The sequence below is a fragment of the Osmerus mordax genome, chromosome 12 (assembly GCF_038355195.1).
Source record: "Osmerus mordax isolate fOsmMor3 chromosome 12, fOsmMor3.pri, whole genome shotgun sequence".
Classification (NCBI taxonomy): domain Eukaryota; kingdom Metazoa; phylum Chordata; class Actinopteri; order Osmeriformes; family Osmeridae; genus Osmerus; species Osmerus mordax.
The window spans coordinates 9,995,904-10,011,207 of NC_090061.1; the positions used below are offsets into that span (position 1 = coordinate 9,995,904).

General features: G+C 41.9%; 3 protein-coding genes across 3 annotated transcripts in view; 2 read left to right on the top strand and 1 right to left on the bottom strand.

Annotated features, from left to right (window-relative positions):
* The first annotated feature begins 938 nt into the window (after window positions 1-938).
* On the top strand, window positions 939-5,473 carry nkrf (NFKB repressing factor). Its single transcript, XM_067247505.1, has 3 exons — window positions 939-1,103; window positions 2,008-2,132; window positions 2,264-5,473. Exons 2-3 carry the CDS (start codon window positions 2,042-2,044, stop codon window positions 4,501-4,503), a joined length of 2,331 nt encoding a protein of 776 aa, XP_067103606.1. The 5' UTR covers window positions 939-1,103; window positions 2,008-2,041; the 3' UTR covers window positions 4,504-5,473.
* On the bottom strand, window positions 5,471-7,777 carry ube2a (ubiquitin-conjugating enzyme E2A (RAD6 homolog)). The gene is made up of 6 exons (XM_067247506.1): window positions 7,608-7,777; window positions 7,309-7,389; window positions 7,116-7,141; window positions 6,783-6,872; window positions 6,596-6,684; window positions 5,471-6,477 (listed from the first exon to the last, which is right to left on the bottom strand). The coding sequence occupies exons 1-6, from the start codon at window positions 7,649-7,651 to the stop codon at window positions 6,349-6,351; spliced, it is 459 nt and encodes a 152-aa protein (XP_067103607.1). The 5' UTR covers window positions 7,652-7,777; the 3' UTR covers window positions 5,471-6,348.
* Window positions 7,778-8,944: 1,167 nt separating this feature from the next.
* Window positions 8,945-15,304, top strand: part of elf1 (E74-like ETS transcription factor 1) — a 33,356-nt gene continuing 26,996 nt past the window's right edge. The window contains exon 1 of the mRNA XM_067247676.1: window positions 8,945-9,092. The gene's annotated coding sequence lies outside the window, so the exon portion shown is untranslated. The remainder of the gene's footprint in view (window positions 9,093-15,304) is intronic.

The window sequence follows — 15,304 nt, forward strand, 5'->3', positions numbered from 1 at the left end:
GTATTGAAGTGGAGACCTGTTGTTTATGAAATATGATATTTGGACGTGACTCTCCTCTGTGTAAAGTAACATTGTGGTGTAAGAAATTGACATACATTTTTCTAGCATCAGCCAAATTCACCTCTCCTATCCATAACCCTACCACTTCACGAATTGCTTATACAATATCTGACTGTAGTTTGATCCCATTGATGTACATTTTCAATAAAATTATTAAGTAAAATGTGTCATCTTTTTGGGGCTTATTTTGTTTAGGCCTATGCCTACTTCATACAGCCAAACCTGTAATGTGAAATTTAATTTCAGGATATCATTGTGAACAAGAAACAGTGCCACCAAATGCTAGGAACCTGCAATTGCCCCCTATATTTCTCATGTTGACTAACCACAATAACTTAGTGCAACTTAGGGGCTAGCAAAATATAACCAAAACGTGTGTATTTGGGACGTGGGAGCAATACAAAATGTATTTAAATAGAAAAACAGCGCTCTCATACTTCTGCATGCTTTCCTTGCCAATCTTTGGTAAGGAAGTAGCGAGCCGCTCCGATTTCTTTTTATTATCACTGACTGTTGCAAAGCAAATCTCAAAGGGCTTCATTACAAAACATGTTTAGGGGACAAAACATCTTTACTGAAAGAAAACCCCCCATTGTAGCTACCTTTAACTTGAACTATATATATATATATATATATATGTATAATCAAGCTTACGGAAATGAGAACGGACAGTTAGTTATCTTTTTAAATGTGTTAACTGCTAATTATATTAAACTATTGAGCAAAAAATTACCAGGTAAATATAAAATAGACTCACTCGTGACTGTTAATACGGAAATATAACCATCTGAAATGTGTCTGTCCATTCAAAGCCAAGCAAATCAAAATGTAGTCGGCGCGCAGTTGACTAGTGACGGCGGATGTCATCATCCTCTACCGAAGTCAACGAGGCCGAAGAAGTGAGGCAAACTAGCTAGCTAGCAGCTAGCGAGGAGGCAGATTCTCTGCGAGGCTACCAAGCAAGCTTGTTGTCACATACAACGGGTCATTCAAGAAATACGCATTGGCTAACCCAAGGGCAGACAGAGACGTCGAACCTGGAGGTATTTAGAGTGCCTAAAGAACACATTACAGATGTAGTTATACCGCCAGACAACGTTAGCGATTCCCGTACGTATCGGCTAATGCTGGGTAGGCTTTTTTGAATGATGATGTGCTTGCTCTTTACTAGCAGCAGCAGAATCCATCTCCGAGAACAGCTAACGTTAGCTACTGCGTCACTTCTGGCGAGCATTTTGTAGTTTACGTTCACATAACTGACTTGTTTTGGTTGCGAATTTGCTGGTTGCAAGCTCCATTACAACCGACGAAGATTGTACGGGAGCTTGAGTATTTCGCTTGCTAAATGATTGTCTTATTGTCAGTGAATTGATCTGTCACTGCAGCCTGCGTCATGTCGCCGAGGATTTGAATGCTAACGCTTGCTAGCTGTATTACTAACTCCCCAACGCATAATATTATATATATTTATAATATATAGCGTAAACATTTGGTGACGTATATTTAGCTAGCTATGAATTTGGCTTCATTATTGTGTATTTAACTACCTGCAAGTGTAGTTGCATTATGTAAATTAACCTCTTCTGATCGTCCGGGGTCTATAGGCAAACTATCTGGCCTAATGATGCTAACACCGTTCGAACAAGTTAGCTAAGCTACTGTAGCCCAGTTCGGGGTTGTGTGTGGCCCGTGCGTGGGCAAAGCGGTGGTCATGAAGCTTTGCAGGTAACAATGTCTAGTTAAAGAGTCATAACCCTGTACTTACCTCTTAGTTATTTTACACGATACATTGAAACCTAAGGGATCTAGCTAGCTGTAAAACCGAACTATGCATTTAGGCTACTAAATGTTGTGTTGTTCCACTTACAGATATGTAGGTGGATCCTTCAAGTCTTCTCATTTACCAGGTAATAGTAATTGCAAATACTTTTTGATCTTTTTGACCAGGTATGGCCCAGATTTGATTTGTAAGGTACTGGAGATGGCACAAGGCATTGACAAAGGCGAAATGCCCTCCTTTGAGCTCGTTCCAAGTTCTGAAGCAAAAAAGAGACCCAATTCATCAGATGGCAGTGAGTAATGTTATAATTTCAAATTTGCCCGGTAAATATGTTGTTAGCCAGAGGCATGCAATATTTGCATTGGGCTGCTAAAATACTCAGATCCAGATTTTATTTTCTAACTCTTTTTCTATTAATTGTAGGAGAAGAACCCATGAGGAAAATGCCTGTATCCAAATTTGCCTCCAGACCCAGGTTTGAGCCTGTACACTTTGTCAGTGGTGGTAGCAGTGGAGGATCTTGCAATGATGAGAAGGAAAATGATAAGGAGCGCAGGAGGGGTGACACATACAGCAGCACCAGGCAGCGGGAGTTGGACCACTCTTCTTACGGCAGCAGTCGGGCTCAGAGCTCCTCAACAGTTAGACCTGCATTTGACAGGGTTTCGTCATATGGCTTTGACTCTTGGGCAGACCACAGGGACAGGGATAGAAACAGAGACCTACCGACGGGTAGTTCAAGCAGTTTTGGAGGTTATGGTAGCCGGGGATCCACCTCAAACTACATGACAAAAACACAGCAGGACTACTCGGCTAGATATGAGGCCCACAACGCTCGGCACTCAGATTCATACTCTCAGGCCCACAGATCGGATGGATATGGAGGGGGAAGTCGGTCGGGGGGCTGGGATTCAGGACGTCAAGGCATAGGCTTTGGGCACCAGGACAGACCGTCCTCCAGCAGGGCATTCAGCAGGGTCTACAGCAGCCCAGGAACAAGCAGTCCCACACCTTCCTCTGTCACTGGCTGTTCGCAGCCCCTTGCTATATCCCAAGCTACTTTGGACGAGAAGCAAAGGTTGATTTCAGGAGTGGCAGCTTCTGTGGTTGTCACTTCTAGAGACCCCGCGTTCGTGAGCGGATCTGATGCTCCCAACTACAACTTCATCCTGAGTCGTAGTATCCAGGCTTGTAAGACTAATCCAGAGTACATCTATGTCAACCTCAAGGATATTCCTCCAGGAGACCTCCCAAAGAACAGGAAAGTACCGTCTGATGGCTATGCCTGTGAGCTGAGATGCCAGTGTGTTTACCTTGCTACTGGATACTCGGGCAGTAAAAATGGAGCCAGGGACCGTGCGTCAGAGCAGGCAGTCAAGCTCTTTTTAAAACCAGTGGAGGTGCGTGTTGTGCAGCGCAAGTATCGACATTCTTTGGTCAGTGATATAGTGGTGTGTCAGATGCACTGTCCTACACCAGCCTTTCTACCGGCTCTCCGTAATCCAGAAGATAAACCGACTCCTAGCTCCAAGGGGCAGTATGAGCCTGACAAACGCAAGCACTGGACCGAGTTTGTGATCGTTGACAATGCTCATGACGCCATCTGCATTCTCAACAACTCTGCTGCCTTCAATCGCATGAAAATCGACTACAAGTTTGACATAGTGCCTAATAGCAGTGCGTGGCAATGCAGTGTGTACCTGCAGGATGAGCTGGTGGCACAGGCGCGAGGCAGCAAGAAGACCTCCAAGCATACAGCTGCCGAAGAGGCTCTGAGGAAGCTTCGTATGAACCAGGCAGCAAGGCAGCAGCAGCAGCAACAACAACAATCTTCTCGTGGAAATCACTCGGACCCCCAGGGTGGCCGTTTTGGTCAGCATGGTGGTAGAAAGAAACACCTGAGTGAGCTAGTTATCCTAGAGAATTCTGATAATGCCATCTGTATCATCAATGACACAGCCCAATTTAATAAGGTAGCTGCTGATTACAAGTTCACTGTGCTCCCAGACCATCGCTGGAGATGTGAAGTGTATCTAGAAGGCCAGTATGTAGCTGCAGGTATAGGACCTAAGAAGACGGTTAAACACATTGCAGCAGAGCAAGCGCTGGCCACACTGAGACAGACACAGGCTGTGGTGAAATCTAACCTCAGGAAGGAGGGTCATGCTGACGCCATTTCCCGTAACCAAATCCTGGCCCGTGCTGGAGAGGAGTCCATGAGACAGGAGATCAAGGAGGACAACATTGGGAATCAGCTACTCCGCAAGATGGGCTGGAAGGGTGGCGGACTGGGTCGCGAAGGGGAGGGCATTGCAGAGCCAATTAAAGTCAAGGAGCAGTTTTCTAGAGAGGGGCTGGGTATGGACATGGACAAACCTGGACATCAGCTCGGCAAGCGGGATATTGAGGATATTATCCGTAATTATGTCAGCTCAGATCGCCAGGATGACCTACGCTTCTCAACAGAGCTCAACAATGATGAACGCAAGCAAATTCACCAGATATCTCAGAAGTATGGACTACGGAGCAAGTCATATGGACAGGGCAGGCAACGCTTTCTCATTGTTAGCCGCAAAGTGCACAAAGACCAGCTGATTGGCCAGTTGCTGCAGGAAGGGCAGGTGGGACGATATGAACTGGTGAAACCTCAGGCCTCTCACTGACTGGATATGGCAGAGTTCCAACAAACTATACATAATTGCTACAACCGAACAAATGACACAGTTCATCATGTGTTATACTTTTGTTGGTTTGAAATTGTACAAATGTATCAATCGTAGAGAGGGGAACAAATCTGGTTTCTGCATTCCTTTCCCTGAATGAATTGCTCAAGCATTGTTAGCTTCAGCGGGGGCTTTTTAATACAAGTACATATTTTCCAGGTGTCTTTGTTTTACCTGCTCTCATGCCATTCCACAACTGTATCCTCTGTCTAATGTACATTAACACAGCTTGACTGAAAGTGCATTTTGCTGGTTTGCAAGCTTCATTAGAAGAGTGTAATAAATTTAACAATCATCATCATCTTAAGACCCACAATAGTATATTTTTATGGCAAAAAAATAATCCATCCAGTTTTTACTGTTCCACTGGTAAATAGTTTGCTTGAACATTTTAGATCACTTCAGAGGAATGGACATGTGAGGGATTAACTTTTGAAACTATTTGCTCACATCACACAGTAGTCTATAATATCCAGAACCATTCACAATACTTGCACAGAGAAAATATTTTCAAGATCCTTTTTTTAATTTTATTTTACTTGGGATGGTGGGTGGGGGGATAACCCTTCAAATTCAAGTGGGCTCCTTGGGTATTAAAGATGATCTGGACATTGAAACTGGGCAAGCTGTGATCTATGCCAGTATGTGAAATGACACTTGTATTGGTCTTTGTGGATACAGTTAACTTCTCTGCTTGTTTTCACAGCTGTAGTAACTGAATAAAGTAAGCCTGATAATCGTTAACTGGCTCAACTTGAAGATGTGACTTCTATCAGGGGTTTATCATTGTACCAGTGTTTATGTAGTGTATTAAAATACTTATGTGGTGGAGCGGAATCTTCTTGCATCCCCTTTTTAAATCGTGTACACGCAACTTTTTCCCTGAATAAACTAGGCTACTTTTGATGTATATTTTATTTACAAGAAAATGTACAGTTTGTTACATGGGTTACCAATGCATTTTATAAGAAAACAGGCATGCCTTCGTAAATGTAGTTGAAGAGGACACTGCATTAGAACAAGCGTCACACCAGGGCAGCCATTCTGCTACCGTTAACTGAATGTTGGGTAGAAATTATGATTGCCATCAATGGAAAAAAGTATGATCTGAAATAACATTAACAGTTGTTAATCAACAACAATATGCGTTACACGCATGAAGGTGGAACACCTTAATTTTCTGAGTGGGAATTTTAGACATCAGAAACTTGCAATTTTTCTTCATATAGAACCATACATTGGATTACAAAGGCAGATACATTGAATGTCATCACAACCCTGGGCAGGTGTACCCCCTAAAGGCCACAAGTGATGGGTAGGGGGGTCCATGAGTAAACTTTATGTTCTCACACTCCACAGCTTCAAAATGGCTAAAAAGAACTCAAAATATTGTTATTAAAAAAGCAACAAGCACTCATAAGAAAAGGATCTGTATGTATTCAAAACACATCTGTCAACACCACATCCAACCAACTCACATTTTCTGGTAAAATGGAAAATATATATCCTTGTGACAGATCAAAGATAGTGGCATGATTTGCAAGTAACCCAGATATAACAAGGTACATTTGACAAAGATGTAGTCTACTTTTCCCCCCAGGATGAGTAGATTAGTATGAGCTGCAACCACAACACAACAGGCAGACAAATTCAGCAACGGCTATGGAACAGACAATCATATTGGAGAAGAATACAAAGCATGATGAGTTTCTCATTTGTAAGACGTTTCAGTTGTTTCTTCTGATTTGAGGCTGGATATTGTTCATACACAGAACAGTGGGGAGGTCAACAATCATGCCAACTCTGTTCGACGATGGCAGAAACTCTCTTCTCATATTCCCGCTTATTTTCTTGATATAGCTGAGCAGCCTGGCTGTTGGCTGGGCTGTTTGGATTAGGCTCATCCAATAAAGACTAGAACATGGAACACAAGACATTATCACTGATGGTGGCTTTCTGGCACTGACTTTCAGCAATTTAGTCAACTCTGGGATATATAATCCGTAATAACTCATCATTATTTAAGCCATACCTGTATTGAAGTTAAGATTGAAGAAACATCGTAAGTAGGACTCCAGCGGTTCTGAAGAATGTCCAAGCATATACTACCATCTGCATAGACTGCCCAATACAAACAACACACAAGTATGGTACATTATATACCGTACCACATTATACTTTATCATTATGGTGTGTCAATGACTTGGTAGACAACTGACCATTTGGATGAAACATTTTGGAAACAAATCGCACTGTTGGAGGCTTGTTTGGATATTCTTCTGTAAATTCTACTGTGAGTTTGAAAGTTCCTGTAATAAACATGACAAGTTAATGGTCTATGTTCCATTTGGGGGGGCAAAATGTAAATGAAGGCAAATAATCCAAGTCCAAATGTTTTTTCTGCATTAAAATACAACATTTTTAAAGGTCAACACTATATGCTCACTTTTACCCTCCTAGCCCTATAAAACCACTTGTTTTCATCATCGCACTATAACATTCCAGGGCATGAGTGAGTGAACAGCCCAGAACAGGCTGTAGACAAAACTCACCATCTTCAAAAGGTGTTCCCTCTGGCCTGTTGGAAGATAAAAGCATCGATAGAATGTACTTATCAAGCTTACCCTTTGAAAAGAGCCAAAGTAAGAAACTTAATGACCTTAAGTAATCAAAGCCAGAATTGTTAATACGTTTAGAACATAATTACTTTTCATTACTTTTAAAAATGTCATGTCAATCACTTACCCAAAAATAACTGCATTCCAAACCATAATATTGTTTTCTGACGGGGCTCCACTGACCCCAGCTGGAGGATCCTCTTGAAGCCTGAGAATTACAGTTCTTTTGCTTACAACTACATTAGCTGTCCAGTCTACAAAAATCTGCAGCTACGTATCAAGTATTCAAGTATATGTAGTCAGCAAGTTAATAATCTCAACAAGCTGCAAACATAGCCTACAAATATTGAACAGCTCGCTTATACAAGCTAACACAGCGCCAGCTAGCTAGCTAGCCGCCCCGGGTCTTTTTTCTTCATCGCTTACCGTTTAAAATCTCTCATTAAACGACGTCTTGCTGGTGTTGACATTATGCTCCAATTGGCATATAGAACTTGAACATGTGTTTATGAATGTTACGTTTTGTTACAAAGTATTTACACGGTAAATATTCCTTTCGAAAAATCTATCCAACTTGCTTTCTAGCTAGTTAGCCTGTACCTAGCTCTAGGCTATTACAGCTGTCACCGCTAGTTGACTAGACAGCTACAGGAAGATACCATTGTAGAAGGGTACCACCAAGTTTAAACAAGTAATTAATTATTATGTGAAAGTGTGTCGGGGCAAATTAAGCTGTGAATATTTTTATTAAAATATAACTAAAAATGTTTTTATAAATTCATGAATCCTTCTGTTTCCAAATTTAATAAATTGAGAGACGTATTACTTCCGCTTCTTGCACAACGTTCCTTGCTGTTGCAGTTAATTTGTGACGTTCTTGTAAATTACGTCATCTGTTTAGGAGTCATAGCTGCTGGGTGGTTGTATGCTTACTGTTTCCCGAATGGTTTCTTAACTTTCCACGCTAACATTGTGAACTGCTCTTTTATTTTTCTTAGGGGAGTGATATACTTCTGTTCCTGTCGAATGTTAAATCATTCATCAATCAGTAATCTGACTGAATAGCTAAAAGCAGTAACAAAAAGTCTGCCAGTGTAATATATGCCTAATTTACACTAGGTGGAGGTGAATGACCGTGATTGTCAGCCAACATGTTTGGTCTAACGATAAACTAGGAATGCAATCATTAGCCCTACTTGCATCTCATGCAATTCCTGCAAATGGTAGGCTTATTGGTTACAAACAAACGCCTAATAATAAAAAGCGCAGTTAAGCATTTTACTTTTAGGTAGCCTAGGCCCTATTCACAGGCTAACTGAAACGCATATGGCTATAGCCATACAGTGTGTAGAACATAACCTCTCTATGTATTTTTGGTTATTGGCCACACCACATGTAAATAATAGGCTTCCATATTTAATTAACTTAGCCAACTGGTCAAAACTGCGCCCATGGGCACATAATAAAAACAGGGGCCTAAAACGACCCATTGTGATAAAAACGTGCCGGTTTTATTTGAATTTATATAAAAATTGATATTTGGGTATGTAGAAGGCCTAGGTAGTAGCAGTTGCGTGTTGTGAGAGTCCCTAAACTGGCCAATCATTTCCAAGGGAAAATGTGACCGCTAGGAATTCCCCACGCATCGACTTTCGGTAAAGAAAAAATGTAACCTAATGTCGGGCACGCGAAAGTAGTCTAGTGAAACAGTAGACTGGTCATTGTGTAGGTGATGTGCTGGTCTTAGCTCAAATGAGAGGAATAATTTTGGAGCATTCACTAAACTGAAGACTCTTCAAGTAGCCTTAAACCAATCGATTCCGATTTAACCATTGATAGTATAATTTCACCGTTATGAAGAACCGACTGTCGCCTATTTATGGGGCTGTAACTACGGTATTCTAAATTAAGGTAAGCACTTAACATTAATTTGTTTAAAACACCTATTCCACAATCATTTCTGTGCCGAAAAGTTTTGTAGGATGAAAGCTTTATTCGTTTCCCTCAATTGTTGCCTGTCAGGGCTGCTGTATCCTTAGAATAAGTTGTTAATAACATTGGCATCGTTCTTTAAATTGAATGACCATGCGACACTACGGAATTTGAAATAAATAGCATCGAACCTTGAATCCAGACTACACACTCGCACTGGGCTTATTTGAACCTTAATTCAAAAGTATGTTCGATAGCTAGAACTGTCGGAGTGAAACTTCCATGCGAGCAGCCTTCAAGCAATTTGACCAACTGCTCTGCTTTCCTACACTCTAGCTGTGTCATTGTGCTTTTCTACCATGGCTGGCATGTGACAGGCTTGATGCTGTGAGCGTAATGTATCAGTTGTGTGGCGCTGACAGTGGAGCCTCTAGGGTCAAGTCTCCATTTATGTTTCGTGAGTGTGAGCACAGTTCTGAAAGTCACGAGTTTACATTTCTGGAAATTATGTTGTTTTTGTTGAACAACATTATTGTTGTTGAGGTATTGGGGATTGACAGCCAATGAACAATTATCCCTAAGAGATAACACCGTATTCTCCCATAGCTAATCTAAATGTTTGCCAGCTGTTTGTCTTCAGATGCAAGTCTCTTATGACATGCGAGCTGAAACATCTCATTGGCTAGCTGTGGTTGCTGTTGTCTAGAATCAAGGGAGGGGCAAGGCATGGAATACATGTGTGGGTGGTGGGGTTGTGCCAGTTCAGTCCATGAGAGAGAGAGATCAGATGGTCCTACTGATCCCCCTCGTCCCTCAACCCATCCCAGGGTTGGCACCACATGACAGGGCTTCTCAGTCTTCTGAAACTAATTATCCTCAATAAGTGCTTCTAAATATACTTGTCTGCCTTGTGTTCTCTTGGTATTCCGACTTGTGTGTTTAGAAAAATAATTATATCCTCTTGAGGGAGGTGTTATGGGGTGGGTGGGCTCTGAAGGAGTGACCTCCACAGCTATTTTCATGAGACAGGGCTTGGATTAGGATGAGGGAGGATGAAAACTGGAGGCCTTATGTTGCAGTATTCTTCTGTGTTTCTACACACTGGGAACAGACGTCTCTGTGGCTTGGGCTAATGGAAACCCTGGTACTTATCGTGTGACAGTGATGTCACCATCAGCAGTCTGAACAGCTGAGGAGTGTGACCATGGCTACAGACAATGGAGAGTTGTGCTTCTTTGTGTTTCCTCTGTGGAAGGCTCCTATCAGTGTCCTGGCCTCAGTCTGAGGCTTTTCTTACAGTCCGTAAGTGCTGCTTTAATGGGCGTCTGGATATTGATTTGCCTGTATTGTTGAAGATGGAGCCAGCTTTGAAAGCACCACTAGAGCTGACAATTGACCAACACTACACACAGTGGCCTTGAAAGAGGCAAGTGAGTGAATCAAAGGAATTTATCCTTATCTCGAATGTCCTGTGCTCAATTTATGTTGTCATCTTAATGATGAATATAATTTAGAGTTAGCTTGTATTCTCCTTTACTTAATCATCCCTTTTAGGATATATAGTGTTATTTGACTAACCACAAGATGGCAATGTTTATATACAATGTAAACAATGTGCAAGGCCCAAAACATGTCAAGTGACTCACACAAAAAAATTGAACCGTTTGTGGGTAAAAAATGAAACAAAACTGCTGTACTTCCCTTTTAAAGGAAGAATGTGTTCTGTGGGTCGTTTCTGTGTTAAAAGACAGTAGGGGGAAATGTTGTGTAGTTCCTGTATTTTCTGTGAGACCAAAGTCAACAGCCATAGCTTTGTCACCTGAGTTTCACATCCTCTGATAGATTATCTACAATCACCAGGCAGCAGCTCTGGAACTGACCTGACATGACGTCAGAGAGTAAGGAGAGGCTGGGGAAATTCCACCTGTAACCTCATCTTGCATCCATGCTGCCTCTCACAATGTCAAGCATGTGTCACCCGACAAGTCCTGTGCTACGACTACAGTTTGACAATTTGGCTGATTCACCATTCCACATCAGTTTGCATTATTATCATGTTAGGATATAATGTCAGTAGGATTGTCTTTTAAAGAATTTTGTCCTGTCTCGAAGGTTTTTTAAGATGTCGTGGATGTTTGGTTTTCGGCCTGTTTGCATTTAAACTTCTCTAAACAACTGAAAACAAGATGTTTACCAGGATGTTAACATGATTAAGTATTTTGTTTTTACATTGCAGCGCTGATTCAGAGATGCTGTTGCTGTTGCACAACTCAATTGGTGCAAACTCAAGATTGCATCATAATGCCTACTGAGATACTTGTGACTGGTGGCAAACATGCAAATTCAGCCTGGTCATCTTTGATACATGTATAAAGCACAATGTGTATCTCATGGTTGATTAGGTTCAGAGTGGTTGACTTTTGTGATTCAGGAAGTTAACCACATAACTCTAAAAGCCTTTCATCAAAATAGAAGCATGCCTACCCTCAAGTTAGCGCTGCTGCTCTGCTGCCATGTGTCTACATGGTGGTCTGAGCAAATAGGACCGAGTGTGTATTAAAAGCACAATGTTTTGTCAGGGTAATTAGGCCTCAACAAGTTGATGTGTAAAATATCACACTGTGTCTTAATGAGCGAGCTGTGCAGTCAGAAATAAAAGCAGTTCTATTATGTGTCACAGGCAGTCCTCCTTGTAGGATCAGTGTTAGATTATTGTGGGGGGGATGTGAGAGTGGCAGGCTGTCCTTGCCTCAGGGAAGGTCCTTTTTTGCATTATTTAACTACATACACAACTACACATTGGGTATTCTGTCAGCAATATGCTCTCAAAGCCTCCAGCTATTTATTTGAAAATGTGCTTGAGTCCAACTAGAACTCTGTTCTAGAGCTTGGTAAGGTGTATACTTTAACACATACATTTTAGCATCTCAACATGAGAGAGTTGTTTCCCAGTGACAGGTCTTCGTGTTGATCGTGGAGGGTCTTTGCGTTGGTCCAAACTGCAGGTAGCTGATACTGTTCACAGAGGTGTGATGTGGACTGTCTGGAATGTTAGCCTTGCTCTGTGTGTTTAATGTTTAATGGGTTGCTCTTTGAGGGATGTTTGTGTAATGTGTGTGTGTGTGCGTGTTCCTTCCCCAAAAAACCTGATCCAACTGCAGCCGTTGTCCTCTTATCAGTTGGAAGGATGTACTATTAACTTAACTACAAATTAATTCTGGTTGTCAAAAACCTGTGTATGGCTGTAGGATACTACTGAACCAATGGATTTAGTTTCCACAATATATTTGTAAACATGATGTGGTACATCCTCACAGGGCTGTTTGAATATGTTATGGTAAGAGAGGACCCTCACACTTCCAGGATGTAGGAGCAGATTATAATCATTCTAGGATTCTTATCCATGTGAAAGTATTGTATCACATTTACGAGTTACGAGTTACGAGTCAGGAGTTTCTCCCTGCCCATCCTGACACAGGATGGCCAACATGACCCATATCATTAAAGCTCACTGAACGCTAGCAGATTAGCTGGGACATTGGACAGAATGAGGGACAGAACACAGTATTACTCATCTGTGCTGTTACCAGCATTGGTGTCATGGTCACTGCATCACCCTATTGTCATATTAGCTTGAGTAGCAAGTGACTTAGCTTTTAGTTATGATGGGCACTGAATACATGTTGATGTAGCTTAACGCCCACACAAGTCTAGTTTGGTCTGGGCTGTTGATCATCTTCCTCGGTCGTGGCTGTGAGTCAGTTTTGGCACAAGCCCAGTTTTGATGGGTCTGTTCTCCCAATAACCATAGCAGCACAACCCCTCTTTTCTATTCACTGGTATTCAGCCCTGAATGGTGTATGGTGTAATCATCAATAAAAAAAAGCTGAACGGTTTGTCTTCCCCAAAATACCCCTTTGACCTCTTTCTTCTGCTCCTCTCCCTGTCTCTTGCGGGCTTCTGTCCTGTCCTCTGATCACCTGCACAGGACTCTCCTGAACTCCCATGGAGTCTGAGAGCTGTCATCATCTGACCTTGGAACCACAACAGCCCTGTATGTCCTCCACAGGTCCATATCTCAAACCCTCAAGGCCTAACTTTTTTTTTGTCTTTTCTCTTCTCACTGAAGGCTCTGAGATAGTGGTGTATGGTTGTTGGTAGAATTGAACAAGCCAAATTAGACTTCCCTGGGGGCAGCACCTGTAATATGACTGGCATGGCCCACACAGATCTGAAGGGGACTGCAAGTTTTCTACTACTAAGGACTTCTCTCTCTTCTCTCTCTTTCTCTCTCAGTAGTGTATCTCTTTCTCTCTCTCTCTCTCTCTCTCTCTCTCTCTCTCTCTCTCTCTCTCTCTCTCTCTCTCTCTCTCTCTCTCTCTCTCTCTCTCTCTCTCTCTCTCTCTCTCTCTCTCTCTCTCTCTCTCTCTCTCTCTCTCTCTCTCTCTCTCTCTCTCTCTCTCTCTCTCTCAATTCAATTGGCTTTATTAGCATTAAGGAACAAATGTACATGGCAAATTCAGTTGAAAGATTAAAGGCTTGATTCCGTAATATATATATACATATATACAGACATACACATGTCAGTCATACACACAGTATATTTTGTGTGTGTGCTTTGTGTGTGTGCCTTGTGTGTCTAGGTCACTCACTGTTTCTCAGGTTGTGGCATACTGATACATACTGGGCAGCAAGGTATGCCCTGTCTCCTTCTCCTAGGAGGATTTTTACCTTTGAGAGGTCACTAAGACCTTTGAAATCTGACATTACAGAGTAATCTCTCTCTCTCTCTCTCTCTCTCTCTCTCTCTCTCTTTTTTTCAAGACTCAGAGATCTAGACATCAGATCATGTGCCTCTGCTATTTTGGGGGGTTGCAGAAGGGGGTGAGGTGGATCCAGAACAGAGCTGCACTGAATTCATGGTGCTGCTTCTGCGTTCCCAAACCAGACATGATGCCAAAGCCTTTTTGTGGCTTTGTTCTGTTTTGGTTGGACTGTAGTAGCACCAGTAGGCTACATTAGAGCGAGCAGTCTTTATTTTTAGGGCCATAAAGGAAAGGTGTGTCTCTTCACTTAGTCAGCAGGGTCATGTGGTGCAGTTGTGCTAACATCATGGTTGTAGCTCTCAATAGGCTATGCACTATGCTGTACTGAGACTTTTATTTTGTCTAGCTTTTTGGGAGTTTTTTTGCCTTTTAATGTAATTTCCTAGATAACCATCCTCGGAGAAGCTTGTGTTTGCTGTACAAAACTTCACCTATTGTTCTAGAAAGAATTATATAGCAGGTGAGTAGTGGTAATTATCCTGGCTATGGATCAGCAAAGAGCCCATTTTGAAAATTAAAATGAACTAACTAAAATTATATGGCTTCTGGGCCTACATCCTTTGTACTAGTGGCGTAATCGTATCCTCTAGATTGACAATGGGGATTGAACATGGGCATAGAATGTAGTCTGTGACATAGTTTCTGAAAGCAACCAGAGCATATTGTGCTTTTTAGTATTCATTAATGAGACTGCTGGAGAGGATAATGGTGTGCTATCTGTGTCCGCCATGAGCTCAGTGTCTATTGAACCTGCCCTCGCATTTGTTTGGTTGCCCTTTTTAAGAGACGTTTTGTCAGTTAAGTCAATGATCCTCACCAACCATTAGTAGTGTGGTGTTTACACAAATTGTATCAATTAACGGTCAATTAAAATGCTATTTTCATGTTGTTTGAACTAGGCTCTTAGTTGGGGGAAGTTGGAGGCAACACAGGACTTTGAGTTGTACTTGTAATGCAGAATTAGACCTAGATGGATATCACATACTCAGTCATACTTGCATACAGTATTTGTGAAGCACCTAATCTTTGGATGTATCTTTATTCCTGAAGAGCGTCAATGTGACTGGGTCATTTCAACCTCTATAACCCGGTAAACTGCCGAGGGCCATGGAAAAGCCTAGTCTCAAAAAGGTTACTTTAGAACAGTGCGAGTAAGTGGAAAGTCTTAATTTGTATAATGACACTGGCCATGTGGTAATGAGATTCCATCATTCTTCCTGCTCTCTCCAGGGAGAGACACATAGCCAAGCTCTGTTCATGAGGAAAACAGATGCATCCCACAGCATTTACAGATTATTCCAAAATAAGCAACACATCTCTGATGTTTCTGGAATGCGATGATGAGTTAAGCAACTTCCCACGAGG